The sequence below is a fragment of the Nicotiana attenuata genome, chromosome 7 (genome assembly GCF_001879085.1).
Source record: "Nicotiana attenuata strain UT chromosome 7, NIATTr2, whole genome shotgun sequence".
In the NCBI taxonomy this organism is placed as follows: domain Eukaryota; kingdom Viridiplantae; phylum Streptophyta; class Magnoliopsida; order Solanales; family Solanaceae; genus Nicotiana; species Nicotiana attenuata.
Window position 1 is genome coordinate 54,946,028 of NC_031995.1, and position 23,709 is coordinate 54,969,736.

The following is a 23,709-nucleotide window of genomic DNA, read 5'->3' on the forward strand; positions in this document are numbered from 1 at the left end:
GCTTTAGTCATGAAGTCTTGTGTACTGAATTGTATTAAAGACATAACCTTAATGTTTCAGATTTTATCTGTTCGACCTCCCATATACTTTTGTAATTACCTCTTTTACAATTTACAAAGTGATCTTGTCAACGATTCAGAAGACATGCAAACTGGCAACATTAGCTTTGTAAGCAAGCAATGTGAATGTTCCAAGTGAAATTAGTAACCTGAAAAAATTTGGCAGGCCACTTGGAACAACAACAATAACAACCCAGTGGGATCCCAGAAATGGGGTCTGGGGAGGGTAATGTGTGCGCAGACCGTACCCCTACCCTGGAGGGTAGAGAGGCAGTTTCCAAAAGACCGCCTCTTGGAACAACAAACTAAATTATACTGATAGTGTTGAAAATTCTTAAGATTGTCAGTGTAGATGAGCTAAATCCAACACGAATTTGTATTGAACTCATTTGGGCCAGAGTATAAACAGAGAGGAGTTACCAAGTTCACAACAACTGTAGCAGCAAGGAAAACTGGTTACCCCATGTTTGAACATGAATTTTATCAGCCAACTATGATTTATCAGTGGCTTCCAGACTAGTCTTTGAATCAGAAGGGTCAATATATCTCCAAAAGAAACCTAATGTACTGCCCATTATGTTCATAATAACTGCTGACATTGCAGGAGGTAATGCAACCAACGGGGATGCAAAATGCGCGGTCGCTAGAACCACTCCCAAGGAGGAATTCTGCATGCCAACCTGCAAGGGAATACAGAAAGGAAGTGAAATACTGTTGCTGCATATGTCGATCACTATAGAAAAATCAATTTAAGGAGCAGGGAAATGAAAACTAAATCTTTCTTGAAATATGTTTAATAAGGAATCGTAAGCCGTTTTCCAGGTTTTAGTTCAAATTGGTTGTAGGTTTCATACAAGTGGAGGCTATAGCAGGAACAAAAGGACGAAAACTGCAGATATAAATGTCAGCAGCAGCTAGTGGTTTTCACTTTTTGTAGCAGCGACTAAGTCATGAAAAAAATTGCTTATGCCCTCATAAACTGGAAGCCATATTCTACCTTTCTGAATATAATATTTGCCCCTATGAGAGGTGCTGTATTTTAGATGACAAAACATTAAAAAGTACTACCTCCATTGCTAATTTAATGTCTACATAGACTACAATGTCCAGTGTCTGCTGATTTTTAGTTAGCTCATAGTCATAGCCAAAAAGAGTCAAAGGTTATCGAATGTATATATATATATATGCTAAATAGAATAAAATGCCAAAGGACAGGAAGTTTTGAGTCCATTAGGAGAATAATCAAGTACCTCAATGGATATAGCACGTCTCTGAGGTTCACCGAAACCACCAAAGGCTGCAGCCAGGTACCTGCAGAAGGTCCTTATCACTCGACAAATTCCTACGGGTTGCTGAAATCAGGGACAAAATACATTTGAGTTCAACAAAAGGAGTATGTTCTTACCCTACGAGGAATCCAGCAGAATGAAGCAAAAGTACAGAGATCACTATAGCCCCATATTCACTCGTAAGGATTGCTTGAGCCCGATGAAATAGAGATAAATCAGAAGAGACTGACATGCCAACCATTGAAGATCCCAGACGAACAACATTTTCTGAGAATACACTGAGATAAGAGAAGAAGAAAAAAGTTTAGGACATAAAGAAATGAAACGTATGACGGTGGAGAGTAAAAGCATCAATTTGATAATGACGAAGCTTAAACAACTAAACCTGCAAGCAAGAAGTGATGAAGTTAAGACTGCTAGAAGGGGAGCAAATGGCGTAACCATTTTCACGGCTCTTGGAAATTTGCTCTGCAGATAAGAACCTAGGAGAATTGGAGCAACCACCACCTAAAGAGTAACATGAAAAGGAACCAAATAAATAACTGAAGAATAGAAACAAATTATTTGATGAATCAAAATGTAAGAATTGTAGGAAAACAATAAAGTGAAAATGAAGTAACCTGTAGTGTGCTGATGGAAAGCTTAATAGCATCGACAGGAACATATGTGCCAGCCAGAATCATTGTCAAGAAGGGAGTGAGAACAACTGCTCCAAGTGTCGTACATAATGTCATCACTACTGATAATGGTACATCTCCTTGCGCAATTAAGGTTACCTGTAATACTATCAGAAACGAAAAAATGATTAAATGTGGTAAGCCTATGGTTTTCTGTAAGACTGAATTCCTATTAACCAGAGCTCATTTCCTAAAAGGCAAGGTTGAGAGATCTAATATTTATGGTAAGACTGCAGATTGTCAAGCTAACTCAAATGATTTCGGTAATTTCACTATAACTATCAAACTATATAACTCAACCATTTACTAGGTACCCTACCTAGTGGTGCAGCAAGTTAAAAAGACAAACTAAGCACATGCATACACCTAATAAATTTTTGTTGTTGTCCGTGTCCTTTAGAAATTGTTTACGACTGATCATGTTAATGAAGCAAATCGGACTTTAGAGATACAGATCCAATATGTCACATTGTGATGCAACACAGCAGAAAGTCATCAGATGTTAAAAATAATGTAATGGAAGGGAAAAGAATGAGAAGCCAATCATAAATGACTTGCTTTTTCCAGGTTAAGAGATGGTGCCAAAACAAAGCAGCACCTACGTACGTATACATAAATCTATCTGTAGATTCTAGAGTAACTCAACTAGTTTAGTCCGATCTAAACAGAATCGAACCTAAAGGTCATAAAGTCGAGGGAACTAGAACTTATCAAAGGAAATATATCCTAGTCTAGGTTAAATAGGTAATTCATTGTTATTTTTTGAGAGCTTAAACTAAATGTAGGTGTAGGATCGCTGGCAGCTTCTCCTAATTTATCAGAATCACTTGAAGCAGTGCTGGTTTATGCAAGATTACCCGAGACAACATTACTAGACCACATGAAAAGAATTAGAAGAAAGCTATCTAACTCTCCCACTCAATGCCAATTCATGACAATAGAAAGTATCATTCTTACCACATTGGACGCAGTACCCCCAGGGCAGCAAGCAAGCAATATTAGACCAACGGAAATTGAAGGAGGGAGACCCAAAGATTTGCTAACTAGCACTCCGAAGGCTGGCATAATTGTATATTGAGCAGCACAACCAAAAAGAATCTGAAAGATGGAACAACAATGATGTATTCAGCCTGCTATAGTTGTACCACTCTTTTGAAACTTACCATATAAACTAAGTAATAACAATATCCCTTATATTTTCATTAGTCCTTCACTACTGAGAAATGAGAGTCTTATTGCGACAGGCGAAAGGAGAGGGAAAGGCAGTGGGAATCACTCAAGGAGGAAAAGGTAGCGATATTTGCAACTAGTGTCTTACGTAAATGACACATTTCTGCTTTGGTTATACACCGGACCACACTTTAGTCACATTTGAATAAAATTGAACTCACTAGAAGAAAAAAGATTGCATTGGTAACAGCTATTGAACTCATTTCCTGTGCTGCTATCGCTATCCTTCAGTGACATTAGTTACTCGATATCACTCTTTAGAACAAGTTAACAGCACAATCCGTGGAGCCATGTAGTGAAGAAAACAGAATTCTGATTCAATATTACATTTAAATGCACTAAATTTCATCAACACACTAACATTAAATCCCCTACAATTGATTTGCATACTTGTATATAGTCTAACAATAAGAAACTTGTGTTAAACCAGATATTGGTCTAAAGCAAATGTACCTTGGGCCTAACTCAACCCAAAAGCTAGCTCATGGGGGAGAATTGCGAAAAACAATATAAGGAAATGATGACGGGACCATGACTTGAAATCCGTAGCATGGACAACATAACATGGGACTAGGATTGGCAAACGGGAGGGTCGGGTCAGATATGGTTCGGGTTTTCTGGTTGAAAACAGGTAATGGAAAAACGAATGAATTACCCGACCCGACCCATATTTAATACGGATAAAAAATAGGTTAACTGGCAGATAATATGGGTAACCATATTGTCCATGACTTCTTGCATATGATCACTTTTTGGGAGAATTCTTAGTCTCCCTAAATCGAGTAACTCCCAATTTGAGGCTTTACAAATATAAAAGTTAGACCCATTGGTTATCCATTTTCTAAATAGATAATATGGTTCATATACCTGTTTTTCAAAAGTATCCAACCCTTTTTAGCGGATAATATGGGTGGTTAACTGTTTTCTTTTAAAGATTTGCTACCCCTACATGGGACCAACACTGGATAAAGGATTAGTCTGACTTGATACCAAATGAACTTTGGTCTAACTCAACCCTATAAGGGAGCTCATTGCCTAAGGTTATATAATGAGACAATAGTTCATTCTCTTAACCAAATGTGGTATGGCAAAAGAAAATGAAGGAGAAGTAGACTCACAGAAAGAGGCCTTTGCAAGAACAAGTTGAATAAGTCCTTGAGCTCCAAAGTGAGACCCATAGACAGCATTATAAACCCAAGAGCTAAGCTATAAGAAGTAGGACCTGCATTTACAAACCATGAAAAAGTAGATGGCCTCAAGCAGGCAACAATTCCACCAACAGTTACATAAACAGGGTAAAGGCTAGCTGCAGTTGACAGCCATTCTTCCCATCTTGGTTTTACTTGATCCACTGCCGCAGGAAGATTCTGAGAATTTTCTTTAACACAATTGACAGTCTGTCTCTGCCTTGACATTTTTGGCCTTGTTGAAATTATGTATTTCTTGAAGGGTATCCTTGGCCTGTCGTTTGTGTATGAAAATGGTGGAGAGAAGCAAAGTGATAACGCCATTCTTGAATTCAAGGAGCAAAAATCCAAGACTTTTTGTAAGGCTTCACATGAAGACTTTTCAGTGCATCACCATGGTGATATGTGGATTTTTGTTTTGGAGTTTTTGGTAGTTGATTTAGACAGAAAAAAGTAATGATGGTGAATTCATGGGGATTACTAATATCAAGTAGCTTAGTGAATCAGGTGGGTCCATAAACGACTTTGATATTACAGGTGTATTGTGGCGGAAATCCAGTCGGCCAAATATTTATGGCCGTGAATACAGACCTCGTGGCACCAAAGGGCTGTCCAAATTCTATAGTGGCCTATCGAAGGGTAAATATGTAAATTAGTTAGGTATTTTCTTTTCCTTTTTTCTTTCCTTAGCATGATAAATTTTGCATGCTTGACTATGATTTATGGCATCTAAATCGTTAAACCCTCTCGTGGTAATTTTAAAATCTAATTAAGTATGAATAACTACCAAGATTTAGGATGTAATAGCGGGGATCTCTCACACAATAATTATTGACTTAATTTTTACGGTCCCTCCTCCTCTTCCTTGATCCCAATGTAATAGAATTTCTTTTATTTCTTAAATAAAAGTTAAGTATGAACAAAATTGAAGTTTATTAGTTGCACAGGCTGTATGGTGGGCCGGGCCCGGGCCTAAATGGGCTAAACAGGCCGGGCTAAACGGGCCTGGGCTTAGCGGTCCCGGGCTTCGTGGGCTCAACGGGTGGGATCAGCCCGTGACGGGCCTAAGCCCATATGGTCCTGGGCTAAATGGACCGGGCTCGTGGGCTTAGCGGGCCTAACGGGCTTTTTTATTTCCGGGCTTTTTATTTAATTTTTTTTTTTATTTAAGGCAATTTCTTGTAAACCATATATGTATGTATATATATAAATTGCTCTTATGCATGGCTATATAAATATATGTAGTATATATAATATAGAAATTTAATTATTAAAGTGCTTGACGAAAAAGTAAAATAACAAAATAATAGTAAAACTAAATTTGCATGCATAATAAATTAATAACAAAGTACAACATGAGGCATAAATACGTCTAATAATTTTAAAATAACACAAATTGTTGAAAAATCTTAAAGACGAATTTGCGGATAAATACCCTCAGCACGATACTTTATATGCCTCCTTAAAATGCCTGTGGTACACCCCGAACGAAAATTTAAGACTCTTCCACAGTTCTTGCACTTTAATATTTGGCCTTCTTCATTTTCTTCAAGCACTTCATAGTATTGCGAAACAAATAAGCGCACTCTTTCCGAACGAGGCATGATTTAACTTGAAAATTGAGATTGAGACTTGAAGTCTTGAAAATTGGAGATTGAGAGAAATTTAGATTGAGAAATGAGTATTGAGTATTGAAATGAAGAAGAGGGAGGGGTTATTTATAGTGTTAGAGAAGGTTAGTTTTGTAAATTGAAAAAAAAACGGCTATTTGTGCAATATGACCGTTGGTGGTCATTGGGGTGGGGCCCTCATTTTGAAAAATCTTGTTTTGTAGTATATATAGTACTACTTCTTCAAGTATATATAATATATATAGTATACTAGTATAGTATACTATATATAGTATGTTATGTATATATATTCCCTTATATATTTTGTTGTAGTATATATTGTATGTTATGTATATATATTCCCTTATATATTTTCTTGTAGTATATATTGTATGTTATGTATATATATTCCCTTATATATTTTCTTGTAGTATATATTGTATGTTATGTATATATATTCCCTTATATATTTTCTTGTAGTATATATTGTATGTTATGTATATATATTATAGCTTATAAATAATTGCAAGTTAAAGACAAAAAATATTGCGAAGAGATATTCAAGGGCATGTCTTATAATTTTTATTACCAAAAATGGCATATCTTTCTTAGTCTTCTTCCCCCCAATGGAATGAGCACAACAAGGTACTAATACCACCATTAAAAGGAAAAAAAACTAAAGAAGATATGCCAAAGTACAAGTTACACCATAATCTACATTGTATCTCTAACAAATCTCATAAATCCTTCAAGGTTCGGAGGAGGTTCCGTTGGTGGTGGCGGAAAAGAAGCTTGTTCATCACCGCTTCCGGGCGAAGCAGCATCCTCCGCAAGTTCCGCTATCATTTCTTCATAAGCTTCGTCTATCTCCGGTTGTGATTCTGCAAGTCCAAAGTTTCTTCTTTCCGAGAGGATCCAATCTCTGAATAGTACTGATTTTTCCAAGCTCTCCCTCATAGACGCTCTATGATCACCTATTTGAAGTCTTGCTTGACTGAAAGCGCTCTCTGATGCAACTGTTGAAGCTTGAATAGATAAAATATCCCGAGCCATCCTTGCAAGAACCGGAAAATGTTTTCCCTTGCCTTCCACCATTCCAAAAGATCAAAGGTGCCGTCTGGATTCTCCTTTTCAAGTCCCTGCGACAAATAAACTTGAAGCTCATTTAGATGTGAAGTCTCATCAAAATTATCACCTTGAGAACCCCTAAACTCCGTCCAAGATTTAAGTGCTTTTAGGCCCGCAGCTCTTTTAGATGATTGTGAACTAGACGAAGTAGGGGTTGGAATATTTGGCCTAGCATGATCTAACGCAAGTTGGTAAGCATTATAAATTGTTTGCGCATTTATTTTAATTGAGGCTTTTGCCTCTGCAAGTGTAGAAAATTCCTCAACTGAAAGATCTAAAGCCTTATAAATATTTGTGTACCAAAAGTGAGGACCTCCTAATTTCATTGTAGGATTTAACAATGCAGCAACACCATAAATAGGGGGGATAGGGAAAAAATATTTTTTAAACTTTTCTTTCATTGCATTTATAGCAAGTTGATAAATTTCCCCACCCTCCGAAAATTCAACAAACAAATCACATAGTGCTGCAATATAAACTAAACAATTTGAAATAGTAGGATAATATTGTCCAGAAAATGCATTTGTAGCAATTTGAAAATGTTCTAAAAAATCTATAAGAATTTTGACATTCGTCCAATCTTGATTTGTAAGGATTTCATCATCATCCTCACCACCAACACGAGCATTAAACGTTGCATTAATTGGGTTTCTATATTCATATGCAACTACTAAACTTTCGTACATATAATTCCATCTAGTTGGACAAGGTTTAGGAACCTTTCTTTCTCTAAGGCCAAATTCATCACATTTTTTAAAATACTCTCTAAGTCTACTTCTACGGTTTGAATAAAATAGCCAATTAAGAGCCATTCTAACCTTTTCAATTTCTAAATTTAAAATTCTCATACCATCACCGACGATTAAATGGTAAATGTGACAAATACATCTCACATGGAAACAATTACTAAATGCAGGATTTAGTGTTGTTGTAAGTATGCCTATAGCACTAGTGTTACTAGAAGCATTATCCATAGAAATTGCCATTATTTTATCTCTAATGCAAAAATATCTACAAATATCTGCAACGGTGTTAGCAATAAACTTACCTGTGTGACGTGAATTAATTATTCTATACGCAATAATGCGTTTTTGCATTATCCACTCCTCGTCTATCCAATGACTTGTAACAGTTAGATAATCACAGTCATTATTACTTCTACCAATATCAGTAGTAATAGAAATCCGATTAGTTATATGAGTAAATAAATACCGCAAATATTGTTCATATTCATGTTTATATTTATAAATATCGCTCTTAACTGTTGCGCGAGGCCAACCTTTATAAGTAGGATTAAAAACTTTTCTAATATAATGCACAAAATTAGGGTTAGAAGGAAAAGTATATGGTAAGCACATAACAGTAACCATCTTTGCTAATTCTTCACGATCTTTATTAGGATCGTAATATAAAATACCACCGGTCACAGTGTTAATTCCTGGTTGAACTAGATTTGAACCTGTACTAGGGTTAACCGCAGTATCTACACTTGTCCCCTCTTGCTGCGCTTTCATTTGTAAATATTTAACTTTATCTCTAGGGTGTGTTTGTATGTGCCTAGCCAAACTACCCGTACCGCTACGGTCTCCAGTATATTTATGCGCCAGCAATTTCCCACAAGTTTTACACCTAGCCTTATTTTGTTCTCTTACTTGAGTAAAAAAATTCCAAACTAATGATGTTTCTAGGCGTTTAGAAGGTTGTCTATTAAAAGTAGGGGTTTCTACAGGTGGGTCGGGCGGGGCATCAGTTGGGTTATTAACAGGACTAGTAGGTGAATCATCTAAATCCGGTTGGGTTTCATCTACATCCTCATTTTCCTCATCATTTTCTAAGATAGTTTGATTAGGATAAAGAGCATTCATAACTTCTTCATTTAATTGTTCACCTTGTGCAACATTATGGCAAAATTCACTATCGGAAAATTGAAAACAAGGGTTATCACTATCAAGAATAATAGGAGCAGCAGGACGGGTAATAGGTCTGGGTCGGGGAGCCGGGGGAAGGGTAGTAGGTTGGAGACTACTTTCACCAATTTTAGCTTTTCCCTTACCACCAAACATTTTTTTCAAAGAAAATGCCATATTAATTACAATTATGCAAACTAAAACGCACAAAAATATATTCTTAAAACTTAAGAGTTGGAACGAGTTTACCGAATTGCCGAACAACTTCTTGAAAATTAAAAATCGTTGAAGACTTGAAGACTTGAATACTTCAATTCACCAACTTCATAATTTTTCACGAAACTGCAATAATAAAATAAGCAATTATAGAAGAGAAATTAGATATAGATTGAGAGAGATTGATGAATTGGTGAGTAAAAATGAAAGAATGAGGGGGTATTTATAGTTGAGAATTGGGAAAAAGTGTAATTATATAAAGTTTGGGGGCCAAATGACTAGTTTTTAAAGTGGCCAACGGATAAATTATGAAGGCCAACGGCTAGATTTTAAAAATCTGACCGTTGGTCTTTTTTTTAAAATTTTTTTTTTTTTAAAAAAAATAGCCGTTGGAGCCCGTTAGGCCCGGTTGAACCGGCCCAGGCCCGCCTGCCGGTCCCGGACTCGTGGGCTTATAGAAGTGAACCGGCCCGCCACGGACCTCCTGCACCATTGGGGACCGGCCCACCAGGACCGGCCTGCCAGGACCGTTTAGCCCGTTAAGACCGCGGGCCCGGTCCGATCCCGATCCCAGCCCGGCCCACCATACAACATTAGTTGCACTTGAACCCCTTATCATTGAATTGCTTATGACTTCAAGTTCACATTCCTATTTTGACTAATTCACATAAAAATTAAAGTGAAACTTTTTTTTTTTCCTTTTTTACTTCTTTGTAAATTCTGTTTAAAGGCTGTAGCTTTCATCTAATTAGCTCCACAAAGTCTAGGATATGATCACCACCGTAAACTTTTTTTTTTTTTTTTTTAATCTTCCAATCTAACTCTAAGATTATTAAATTCAGCAATTTAGTGATCAATGAAACCATATGTACAAATAGGATAGGAGTAAAAGACACTCCTCGTAACAAAATAAAGCATTACTTACAATTCCTTAAAAATTTGGTAATCAAGATACACCAAATTTCTACAGCATCAGCCAGTTAATTCCCCTCCCTGTATACACGTTGTGTTAGGACCGAAAGAAGTCAGGTGTAATGCGGAAACTAGAAAAGCAAACATTCAACGACGATAAATCAGACAACAAAGGAGAAATCTACCAAAAGTGACACACACATTTAACGTGGTTCGGTCAACTGACCTACGTCCACGACGGAGATGAGCAATCCACTATAATAAAAAGAGAGTACAAAATATCGAGAGAACAACCTCACGAAGAGGCAAACACAAGTGACACACTAACACTTGTCCCGTAAAGTTCTCCCCCTAAATAAAAGTCTCAAGCCCCCTATGACTACATTGTGGATGCTACTGAATGAGAAGGAAAAATCCTCAATTTATAGAAGTCCAAACCTTTTTCTACCAGAAAAAGGACTAGCCAAATATTGGAGATTTATAATTTCCTTTTACAAAAAGAAAAATCCAATTAAGGTAATTATATTGCCCTTTTCCTTTAAGAGATAGGAAAACCAAATATGATAAGAAAATTATGGCAAGCACCTAAGACGTTGCACTTGCTTTTCTACAAGTAGTTTAATTTTTTGATGAATATGGCATATTAATGTGGCAATTTTTCATGCACCTCCCACTGCTTTGGGACAACTTTGCATGAAAATTGTTACATTACCCATCATTAATGCACTGCCTTAATTTAGACCCAAAAACATAGCGTATGCTTCTAGACGTATTGCTTTCAATTTTCCAAACTTTTGGACTTGGCACCAGCTCCACACATGATTCCCTTATTAGCGAGAATCACTTACTAGTTACTGCTGGTTAACAGCTCTATTCCTCAAGACCAATTTTAGTAATTAGAATTTTCCTTTTCAATTTTGTGAGTCAAATTTGTGGCACGTGGCCTGTGTGGGAGTAGGGATTATCTTGTAACTACCTTTGTTCTTTGTATAAACTGGGGAATTACAATGATATTGTGGATTAATATTGAAATTGATTTTCTCCCTTTCGGTTTTTTGTTGTTTTTGTTATTAGCGATTACTAGTTTGCTAGAAAATCTGTTCAGAGATTGTTCTTGCTCTTGATTCCTTAGGATTTTGTTTCTATTTCGTTTGGATTGTAACATTTACATATATACAAAGTTGGGGTCAAACAATCAAGTTTTTGGTATTGAAGATCAGAGGTATCAACTATACATGGACACGAAACTATTAAGTGATCTAAGGATTAAACACACAATATATAATCTAAGGTAGTTTTGTTTACTAAATTTGATGAGGATAAGCAGTTGTGTTTACCTACAGGAATACCATGGAGAGAACATTAAGTTGGTTTTTTTTATATTATTTACCCGTAAAACGGTACAACTAAATTTATAGTGTGGTTTATAGGCAAGCGAATCAATTTGATCCAACAACGATAAATAAATAGGAACAAATATAAGATTAACCACTGAAATTAAAAGAGATGACAAGCCTGACTCATAACTCAGCCTTTCCGAGAGCAAAAGTAAAAGCAATTGTGAAAGTGTTTAGATTGAACGTAACAAAATGATAGATTATAGCTTTTGAGTGCAGAATGTGTCATGTCCTACAAAGGTTGTTAATCTTGCTATTTATAGCCCTACTTAGGGAGACAAGATCCTAAAATCAAGCTCCTCTTGAATAAGAATAAAAGCGCCATTCATAGGTGTATAACGATTGGCTTTGAATGGAGATATTCTTTGTAACGGCTACTCATTAAATGCTATCGATGTGAAACTTTTGAATTTTTATTATCGGCTATGCTTCCTTCGGAATCCATCCAACGGTGGTTACACACTTCGCATCCGGTGCCAGTTATTTGCTGACTCACCTTTGGTCTATCTTTAGTTCCACGTGTCACCTTGCCACTTGACCACCTGTTACCAACCAATTACATCCCATACAGATAGTCCCCCTACTTTCCAGTGATGCAACTCAGTGTTACCGGAAAGTAGATGAGTCTTTTCTTGGCGGGAAAGTTCCTGAACGGTCTCTGACACTTGGAGGGACGCATGAATCCTTGTATTTAATATCCCGAACACATATTTCCCCGTGATTCAGCAAGTATTTTCGCCGATTTTTGATGTAATCATGCCCACGATTTTTGTCGTCTATAACTTCTTTGCTACTCATCATTTTTACTTATTCACTTTCTCTACTTTCACAACTCTTTCTCCTTCTCTGAACTTCCTTAGAACTTTTCTACAACATTAAACTTTCTCAGCAAGCACTTCTTCACTAATCTTTACCACCATGTCTTCTTACACTACTATCTTCGAAAATACTGGTCTTCTTTTCGGTGGAGGCCTAAAGAAAAACAAAACCAAAGAGGTTGACGTCGATTCTGAACCTCCAACCGTAAATACTATTATACCTCTTCATCTTAGCACCACATCTGATATCTAGGAGCAAAAAACACCTGCAAATTCCACAAGTGGCAGGTTTTGGCATGTTCGTAGGTACCCCTCCTTCATTCATACTTCTAGCATCCCTGTTGTGAAGGAGGACTACAACTCCTCCAGTGTCAAAATCTTCGCCCCAAATGGGGTAGAATGAGTAACCTACTCCAAAGCGGGGTTTATGCATGTCTATACATATCCCTTTACTTTGGGTCCCTTCACCTTGGGGTCGAGTGAAGGACTTGACCCAATAGTTCTGGAATTCTACCACCGGTACCAGGTCTTCTTGGCACAAGTAGGCCTATCCATATGGCGTACGATAGCCTGCCTTCGTTAGTTGTGCATCGAGACCGGGGAAACCCCAACTCTCGCACATATGGACGAATCTTTACTGCCCCAAGATCTTTCGTGGGAGAGTGTTAAACTTCATTAAGCATGGTCACCACGCTCTTATCACCAGCGTAGATGATGACAACGACTGTAGATGGATGGAGCAGTTCACAATTATTGCTACCAGGGACATCATCCCGATCGCATCTCCATCTTTTCTCGAATCATGGAATCTTTTCCGTAAGTCTTTGGGTGTCTATTTCCTTTCTTCATTAAAAGATAAAAAAAAATTCTTTGCTGATTTTTACTCCTTCTGTTTCAGTTACTCGCTGAGAACCACCACGGGTTCACGGTGTAGGCCGATGGGTTCAGAAAATTCTGGATATTATAACTCCAGAATTCCGACGGTGGAAAGAAATGGCTCCAAAATACGGGTGAAGAGCCAAGAACCATGGTGAGCAATATTCCTTTTTCTTTCAATCTTATCTGTGTGAAACAGTATAAGAACAATTTACTAACCATTTTTTTGCTTGTATAGGGCTTCCGAGGGGTTCTGTCATATGCCCCATCATCGACGCTCTCGATGACCCCGAGGAGGCCTCGCGGGTACTGCAAAATGCCCTTAACCGGATCAGGGCTCGTGGATCTGCACGAGCCTCCGGTGAGGGTGCCTCCTCTTAGAGTCCCCAGCCTAAAAATAAGAAACTGAAGAGGAGACATTCCTCTTCGGCTAGGACTTAGGAGAAAAGAATAAAGGGAACACCAACCGAGCCGGCCACAGTTGTCCTCGATGATGAAGAGGCTTCCCTTCAAAGAAGAAAAAGATCTTCATCAGCTCAACCAAATGCTCAGGCGGGGGAGATCCAAAACCCACCAGTAGAAGAAGTTTAGGTGCTCTAAGGGAAATAGACTTGGTTGAGAATATCGATTCTTGTTTTTCGAGTTCCGTAGCCGTCTCCGGTCAGAGGAGCTCGACCTGTGACCTCCTTTTGCCATCAAATTCTGAGCAAAACAACTACCATTCCTTCTACCACAGCTATTTCTTCTCCGTCCACACCAACAACTCCTTATCTACCGACACCAGCTTCTTCTCTTCCACCGGCTTTGGCCGAACAAGTAGGGAATGCTTCTCCTCTATGGTCTTCTGACCACGGGAACTTGGGAAACATGTACTCGACCCCTTCTCAAGATCCTCGTGGGAGGCAAAGTGCTAATCATTTGGTTTCGAAAGAGTGCCATATTCTCTCCAAGCCGGTGGAGCTTGCCAATTACTTGAAGCCACTGGTTTCGGCAAAGGACTGGAAAAAGATGGACTCCCTTTCTGGTAAGTGTCTAATAAACAACAACATGCACTACCCGGCGCAGGTAACAATCTCACCTTTTTTGCCTACAAAAGTTGATTCTGGACAAGCAAGAGCTTGCTTCAGAACGAGAACAACCATTGGCTTAGAGGAATCAGCTCGCTGAGCGCCTCTCGGTGCTGGAGGGCAAAGTATTCCCGAAAAATAATGTAATACGCTTGCTTGCAAGAATTGATAAAAAATGAGCCAAAGGAGGCATAATCAACTCATAAAGGAGTCAAACCTGGAACAAAAACCAAGACTGGGCCAGGAGACATGAAACGGCGACCGCACAAATATTGTGCGGCCGCGGAAGCCACAACGTGGCCGCGATCACAAATACGCGGTCCACGAAGTGAAGAATCAGAGAGTGCATTTTAAGTCCAAATGTTGAGCGAGGTCCGTGCCAGAAATGTGCGGCCGCGAAAGTCTCACCGCGGCCGCGGTTGGAATTATGCGGACCGCGGTGGCTCAGATTCAGAGAGTTCACATTTCAAGCAAAAATGAGAAGTGCGGTTCGCGGTGCGCAAATCCATTACGTGGCTGCGATCGAAATTAGCGGCCCGCGAAAAAAACCTCAGCCCAGATAAAGTTAAAAACGTGGACCGCAGTCAGTATTACGCGTCCGGGAAAGCAAGAGTGCGGCCGCAGTAAGAATTACGCGGCCGCGAAACCTCCGCAGGGGTATTTTTGTTCGAAAATTTCAGCTAAGTATAAATAGATCTTTTCACATTTTTAGGTTATGTCATGTTTTTGGTGAGCACGTGAGATGGCTGGATATTCCATTTTGGGCAATTTTGTACTAGAATTAGCCTTCAACATTAGATTTTCATCTCTTAATCTAGTATTATGAATTTTATCTTTATTTCATCTTTGATTTCTGCTATTTCCATGAGTAGCTAAACCCATAGCTAGGGTTGTGACCCAACCCTAGTATGGGTATTTGATGGGTCTTGAATTTAGGGCTTGAATGTGTATGGGTTAGTAGTATTTAGCCTAGTTCTTGCTAGAACTATGGAATTAGTGGTTGCAAACACTAATTTATGCTTTTATGCCTTAGTCTCTACTTGAGAAAGGACTAAGTCTAGAAAAACTAGGCTAAGGAGTTGGGGTGAACTCAAGAAATTGATAGCCCCAATTAAAGGGTTAAATCTAGAGATAGTAATACCCGACTTGAGCTAATATCACTTGTATTGCATGAATACCCATTTGGACTTGAGAAAGACAAATTGGGCAAAATCACTCAAACTACCGAGAGGTATGTACCCGGGTGTGATAGTTATATTACGACCCCAATTAATCACATGATTGTCCTAGATTCTTGCTACCTATTAGATATCCATCTAGGTGGAAGTCACTACCCTAGTCCCTTTAAACCCTTGAAAATCAACATAAAAAACATTGTACTTAGTTTTAAAAATTGCATGCTATAGAATAGAAGTAGAAGTAGAAAACAAACCAAACATGTGTGGAAGAATAATTAAGAGCAAAACCTACATCTAGACTTGGATATAAATCTAACTCCAAATAAATTAACTCCCTGTGGATTCGATCCCGACCTTGTTGGGTAAAATTGGATCTACCATCCTCGCTACTCAATAGTAGTGTAGGTTTGGACCCGATCAATCTTCAAGATGTTGTGACTACTGTCGAACGTGAATCAGCCTTCATGGAACAAGTTAGTAATTTGGAGGCCGGTTTGCGTGCCAAAAATGAGGAGGCCACTGCAGCCGAGGAGAAGAGGGCCAAAATGGAAGAAAGGCTTAAGAGAGTCGTGGGGAAAAATCGGCTTCACTCAACCACCAATGTTGAGCTTAATTCCAGACTCAACGCAATGAATGCTGAAAATGAAGAGCTCTAGGCCAAAATTGACAAACTCCGAGCAAACCTCCAGAACCAAGAAGACTCCCTTGTCTTCGCGAAAACCTATACCATGTATCATATGAAGAGGAAGACTTTGGAGGAGGCCAAGGAAGGCATTACCAATTTCGATAACTGCATTGCCCAAGCCCGAGGACTAGAGTTAACTGCTCATGAGAATCTTCCTGCTCGGCCCGCTGCAACTGACTCCTAAAATACTAGTTCCGAGTATTCGAGAATCGAAGGAGAGACTGAAGAGGATGAAGGACCCAAACCGGCAGCGGAATAGCCTTCTTCCACCAGGGAGAATGAAGACCTTTCTCTCCTTCGGGTTCTGGCATCAAATTATAATGTATAAAAAATCTCTTTTATCTTTTGTAATTATGCCAAAAAAAATTCCTAAGTTTGGCACTTTATTAGATAAAAGAGCTTTTTGCTTAAGTGTTGTGCAAAAATATTCTCTTTACGTTTGATTGATAAAGCTTCGGGAACATTTTTGCATCTGATAGCTTTTGATTCCGGGCATAAGCACTTCCGGAATCTACTCTTTACTATAAGGGTTTCACAAAAAAGGGCCCTTCTGTTTACGGTGCTGTTGAAGAGGACGTCTCTTGTTCATTCCGGCACAAGAATTTGAAGTTTTTATTAACTCTCAAATGATAAAATAAAATGACTTATCATTTGGACAAGAAATAGGATAAAAACAAAAGGACTTTAAAGTACGCTTCTCCACCATCATAAGGTAGGGGTAAGGTCTGCGTACACTTTACCCTACCCAGACCTTACTTGTGGGATTTCACTAGGCTTCTTGTTGTTGTTGTTGTCTCTTCAAAAATACACTTACATAAATATTTATTTGCTTAAGTAAATAAAGCTGCCAATACATGTGACTAACTTGTACAATTTATTTTTGCGCACTTACCGCTACTTTCGAAACCGCTAAATAAATTAGCAGTTATTCACCTTCCCCCGATTTTGACAACAAATGAGGGTTGGATAGGTACCTTTTTAGGTCCTCCAGTGCCTGCTGGCATTTCAGAGTCCTTACAAAGTCGTTCTTATTTTTCAAAAGTGAGAAGAAGTGGTGGAATTTTTTCGAAGACCTTGAGATGAATCTACTAAGAGCTGCCAACCTATTGTTCAGCCTCTGTACTTCCTTCACACTTGTTAGCTGGTTCGGGATGTCCTCGCTGGCTTTGATTTTGTTAGGGTTTACCTCGATCCTTCTTTGCGAGACTAGAAAACCCATAAATTTGTTGGACCAACCCCGAAGGCGCACTTCTCCGAGTTGAGTTTCATGTTGTACTTCCTCAGAATGTTGAACATCTCTGGGAGATGTTTCATACAATCTCCTGTATTTAACACTTAACTAACATGTCATCAATATATACCTCCATTGTCTTACCTATCTGTTTTTCAAATATCTTATTAACGAGCCTCTAATACGTGGCTCCGACGTTTTTGAGCCCTAAAGGCATATATGCCAAAGTTCGTGATGAAAGAATTTTTTTCTTGATCTTCCTGGTTAATCCTAATCTGATTATACCTGAAATAAGCATTAAGGAAGCTCATTAACTCGTGCCTAGCCATAGCATCAATCATTTGGTCAATGTTTGGCAATGGAAAAACCGATGTCAAGAGCAATTGAGAGAACATAAAGGTGAATGTGAATGAAAGAAAGCTTGATTGCATTAATGAAAGCTATTACAGTAAGACAGTACTGTGTCAAGGGAGAGAGACACCAATATAGAGAATTATTTGCTTGCTTGAAAGTTTGACTACTTGATCCCCCCTAATAATGCTTAAAAAAATAAATTAAAGTTACATGACTTGACATAAATAAGCTAGAGAATCATAATAGAAATACAGAAAGTAAAATTACTCTATATTTACAACAAAAAGGACCTAGATTCCTACAAGGTAAAAGCGGGTTCATAGGCCGCACTTGGTAGGGCCCACAACCTTGTCTGTAGCATCAGGGTTTGCGCACGTGGCGTTGGCCGCAGGGCATAGGGCGATTGCACTGACGACGGGTACGTGCTGGGCGCGGTCTATCGAGAGGCGTTGTTAGCATCTGCCTGCGGCGGGGCGCTGACGAGGGCATGGCTGAAAAGCCGCCCATGTGACTTCCTGCCTTGTATTAATTTCTCACAAATAACCTTTATATAATTGTTGTATTCAATCAACAAATTGCAACAATAATTCATCTCTATACGTGTCTTGAGGTATGTTCTTGGTTTCATCCTTGACCAGTAACCACCTTCTCGGGCTATTATCGTGTGTATCACTCCCTATTCTATCTTTCTATTCTTCACTAGTCACTATTACGAGTCTATTCCATCTTAAAAAACTACTAAAAAAGAAAAAGAAAAAGAAAAGGAATGAATCGTTTTAGGAAGAAAGAAGCAATGCGTGCACTAGAAGAACAAACAGAGAGTCTTATGTCCAATGTACTTGAAATGGGAACAAAAAGACAACATTTCCAAATGGGAAAGCAAGATTTTGAAGATAAAGAATATGAGAAAAAGGAGATATTAGAATGACATGTGGGGGCTCTAGTTGCCCTAAAAAGCAACTCGCTCCGTTTTAATTTATGTGATGAAGTTCGAATTCTAAGATCAACTAGATAAAGTTAGCCCGTGCAAGCACGAGCCCGACATTTTCCATTTTGCGGTAGCAACCTCTTATTATTTCAAGCCTTAGAATTGGTTCAAGTCAAGGCAAGATGCATGTCATTCAATATATCGAGAATTTCATTAATGCATATTTTGATATGATTGATCATCAACATACTTTCCTTCTATGGAAAACAAGTGAAAAATAACTTGAGGTACCAACTAATCATGAACCTTAGAACTTGTGTTGTAAGATGGCTTCAAATGCCTCAAACATTCCTTTTCTTTAATAAGGTATGAAAATTCAAAAGTCTCAAATGTCGAGATAAAAGAATTACAAAAGTTTAAAGCAGGCTGGAAGCATTTTACTTTTTAATCATAGAAATCAATCATCCATGCCAAATGACATATACTTGAATTCAGGAAAGTTTCAATGTGAAACATTGAATATTGACAACTGGCAAATCATATTCCCTTAGCTCAAACAAGAAAATAAAATGTCCACATATAATGACAAACACCCAAAGCACACCAATATTTCAACAATGTTCGAAAGTTGTGATGCTTGGGAGGCATTTGATATTTGGAAGGAAATGATCTTGAGTTGTTTAGCATCCAAGGCGAAAACCATTCATTTTTTCAACAAGCCAATCTCCTTTAGTAGTGTACCAATCACTATATATTCATAATGAGTCCTGCACATATCAACAATGTATATCATTCAAGTATTAAAAAATTTCAAAGTACTTTAGTAAGTCTATAAGCCTTCCTTGAATAATAGCTTACAATCCCGTGAAAAAAAAATTGAAGACAATAAAAGGTAAAATGTGAATTAGAGGCTCAATTTGTGCTACCAGTATGTTTCAGAATATACCCAACAACTGAATTTCACTAAAAAGATTAATAACCCAATAAATATTTAGCAAGTTCAAAATTACACAATTGGTAGACACCTCTTCAAGTTTTTAAGACAAATCTTGCGCCATAAAGCAAAGGTTTCCTAGCCAATAATCCCAAGGATCAGAGTCACAAGCATTTTAATTTAATAAAATCAGGAAGTGATTTTCATATAGTCCCTAAAGGTATTTAGAGCATCACTTGTATACTCTCCATTTTAATACTGGTATCTAATGCCGATTCCTAGAATTAGCATTTTACCAATGCAAAATTTCCACATCATAAATAAATTTCCTCAAAAAGAAAAAAACATGTAGAAGAGAGGAAAAAAGAAATTCCAGGAAGAACAATATAATTACAAATAATTTCCAACATCCTCCTTCATTTCGTGATATCAATCTTGAAAAATATTATATCGTTTGCGTATATCTTTTTCCTAATATCAAATATAAAGAAGAGAATGAATAAAAAGTCGTACCTTTTTCTCACTTACTTGTAATTGTTTCATTGGGAAAGCCTTAACTGGTAGATCATTATGAGTGTCACATTGTTTATCTCATCCACTCTGATTTTCAATAGTCACATCTCCAGAAATAGCTTTGAAAGCCCAAGCAGTCACTTGAGCAAACAGAGAATGAGTTTCAAATAATGCAAAGCTCCTTTATATTTCAATACCATATACAGAGGTATTACTCAAAGTATGATTCACACAAAGAAAATCGATACTCAAGAATAATATATAACATCACTTCAGGTTCGCATCATGAAGTCAAATAGAAATTGAAGGATATCCTAATAAATCTAGGTTAAAATAGAAGTTGATCCATAGTGCTAACATGAGGTAAAAAAAAAAAAATTAAAGCACCATCACATGTATAGAGAATTTGTCTCCCACTACTACACCCGTAGAAGCAATACGGTTAGCCACTTTAAATTCAGTTTAATTCTAGAAAAGAAGCAAGTGATTCATTTTCATTTTTTAAATTTCAAGAATTTTCCTAATAAGATACCAAAAGGATAATGGAAGTGTGAAGCTTAATTTCATATAATATTTTTAACTAACGTTGTTCTTCTATTACGGGTCTCAAGTATTTATAAGGTCAAAACCACCAACAAAACAAGGAACGATCTTTATAATTCACAGAAAAATCGACATCCATGCTTTAAGAGTTAATTCCATAGAAATGTCTTTGCAACATATCGTAAAGAGCACTATTAAGAGTCCACATGTTTAATTGATACAATGTAGTCACTTGCCCTAGATGTGCAGTGCAGTATCAGGAATACTAATCTGTTACTAAGAGAATAAAATAATTCATATTTGGGAAAGAAAAAAATGCAATCAAGAAAATTTCACACATCAACCGTAAAGCGACGATGCATTGATCAAGATTCAAGTCCTGAGACTTCCCTCCTGCCGACTGAATAAACTAACATATGGACAGCTCATAATAAGTTAATAACCCAAAAGAGAATGTGTGAGTTTTGGTTTTTGCGTACAACAGACACCTGTGTCACACGAACACTAAACAGAGGTATCAAAACACGATTAAGTACTTTAAAAACATGCTCATTTATGACAATAACATGACACATCAACTTGTATCAAGAAAATTTCTATCAAGTAGCAGTATTAAACAACTAATTAAGAGGACAACCTTGTCCTAGAAGATACAAGCAGTGTCAAATTACTTGCTTACATATATCCTAATAAATTATATGTTGCACATGTAAAAGAGTAACGAAAATTCTAAACAAATATCAATATCAAAAAATTGAAGCCAAAGTAGGATGAGCAAAGAAAAACTCAATTGGTAAAAATCATCTCGTTATCATCTTTAAGTTCATGGCAATTGAGATTAAATGCTCCACGAAAAATAGAAGCCAGCAAATCCTGCAGGTATTTAATCATAGAATCAGTGTCAAACTCCATGTAGTTAAATAACGTAGGAGTGCCAATAAATTTCAAAAGCATTCTTTTATATTCTCCCTGAATTACATTTTTCATGTGAAACAATATATATGAGCAAAAAGGCTAACTAAAGATTTAAAGCAATAAATAGCAGATAGAGGAATTAGTGGAACATCAGGATCCTTCTTCCTTTGTTTCTTCAACTCAAAGTTTCAATCTTTCGTTTCCTCCATAGATAGAAAAATAACAACTTTAGCCATGAAATTGTGAGAACCCGAAGAAGATTTGGGCAAAAACTGAAAAAGGATCAGATATGAGATTGTTTGGGTAGCTGAAAAGATAAAAGAGAACTATTAATAGTAATCTATTCTGGAAACTAAAAGAGATGAAGTGATAGATATTTCCTAAATTTATGTTATATATGCTAGGATAACAAAGACGAAAGGAGACTATTTTGTGAGTGTTGAATTAAAAAGACACGTGGACTGAGATGTAGGTAAGAGATTGGGCAAAACAAATAAAATCAGTTGATAAAATTACAAATTTACCCTTGATCGACCAACTTGGCTCTTCTATATAATAGAAAAGTTCATAATTTAATCCCCAATTTAGATATGGAATCTTTAAAAAAATTTAAATAAAAACTTATATATTTAAAAATTATATAAGAATTACTATAAGTTACAACAATTAATAATTTAATATATTCAAATAGAGTATGAAATATTTATTTAAGAAAATCTCATTTGACTTTCCAAATCCGAATTGCATCATATAAATTGGGACAAACAAACTTACATTGTTGTGACAACTGACACAAAGGCAAACACATGGGGTTACTGTTGTACAAATAGTAACAAACTAACTGCACTCTATTTACTTTTAAAACTTTACTGAATCATGAATGTTTTATCATTTCACTCAACAACATATAAACCAGAAAATAACCAATATTTGAAGAGAGTAAAAGGGAAAGGAGGGTCATTGTCAAAAAAGACTTTGGAGACTAGAAACAACTTGCTTTGCTTCTGTTGGAGAGACTTAAACAAGAGAAAAGAAAAAAGACAAAGAGTATGGTTCAGTTTTTGAAAAGAAAATATTTCAACTTTTGCTTTATTGTTCTTTCATATCACGGACCCTCCTTTTCTCTCAGAATTATACTAGTAGAATAGATATTATGGTTTTGCTCTTTCTTTGAGTTTGACCCAAATAAAAAGCGAAGAAAAAAGAAACAGTAAACCAGTGACCAATGGAAAGAGAAAAACACGTCCATATATGTGTTTATTTTCTTTTGGGACTTCTTGGAGTTTAGAAAAAAAATAATAAGGACAGTCCGGTGCACTAAACTCCTGCTATGCGGGAATCTGGAAAAGGACCAAATTACAAAAGTCTATTGTACACAATCTTACCGTGCATTTTTGCAAAAAAATTATTAAAACGACGCAAAAAATTTTGAGATCATTTTATTAATAAAATTATTTTATTCAATTTTCATAATTCCTTTGTTTAATTCAATCTATGTAATTGACTCCTTTTAAGCTTGATCTTATATTTTTTTTTATCAAACTAATTTTAAATTATTATTATTTTAAGAATTTACTTCCATACTACTCATATACTCCATTATTTCTACTATTTCTACAATAGGATACTCTTTCTATTTTAAAGTGTCCTAAACAATTTGCCACAATTCCACACCATCTATAAACTTCAAGAATTCAAGAATTCAAAATTTCAGTTTGAAACTAGTTTTCGACTATTACTTTAATATTTTCTTTTATTACTACTTATATAATATGTAAGTCAAATTAGTATCTTATATTTTCAGTCTAATTCTCATATAGAATGGAGATATTAGTATCTAAGTAAAACAGATATCTTAGTCTCTCTATACCTAACTAATAAAATCAGACAGAGGGAATAATAAGTGAAATCTTCAAAAGGTAATGTCACTTCTAATTCTGCCTTTTCTTCCCTATCTTTTTCTGAAATCAAATTTCTGATAATAAATTTACAGCATCGACAAGTGCAAAAGTTATTTTTCTTTCAAATTGTTTACCCTAAAATTCGAGTAACAAT

At 36.8% G+C, this 23,709-nt stretch overlaps 1 protein-coding gene and 1 long non-coding RNA gene across 2 annotated transcripts; both read right to left on the reverse strand.

Annotated features, from left to right (window-relative positions):
* On the reverse strand, nucleotides 409-4,962 carry LOC109229125 (probable sodium/metabolite cotransporter BASS1, chloroplastic). Its single transcript, XM_019394459.1, has 7 exons — nucleotides 4,374-4,962; nucleotides 2,983-3,123; nucleotides 1,969-2,124; nucleotides 1,734-1,855; nucleotides 1,465-1,626; nucleotides 1,310-1,370; nucleotides 409-739 (listed from the first exon to the last, which is right to left on the reverse strand). Exons 1-7 carry the CDS (start codon nucleotides 4,764-4,766, stop codon nucleotides 551-553), a joined length of 1,224 nt encoding a protein of 407 aa, XP_019250004.1. The 5' UTR covers nucleotides 4,767-4,962; the 3' UTR covers nucleotides 409-550.
* LOC109229127 lies at nucleotides 19,214-22,020 on the reverse strand. The gene is made up of 2 exons (XR_002068510.1): nucleotides 20,197-22,020; nucleotides 19,214-19,516 (listed from the first exon to the last, which is right to left on the reverse strand). It is a non-coding gene; the product is annotated as an uncharacterized LOC109229127 (long non-coding RNA).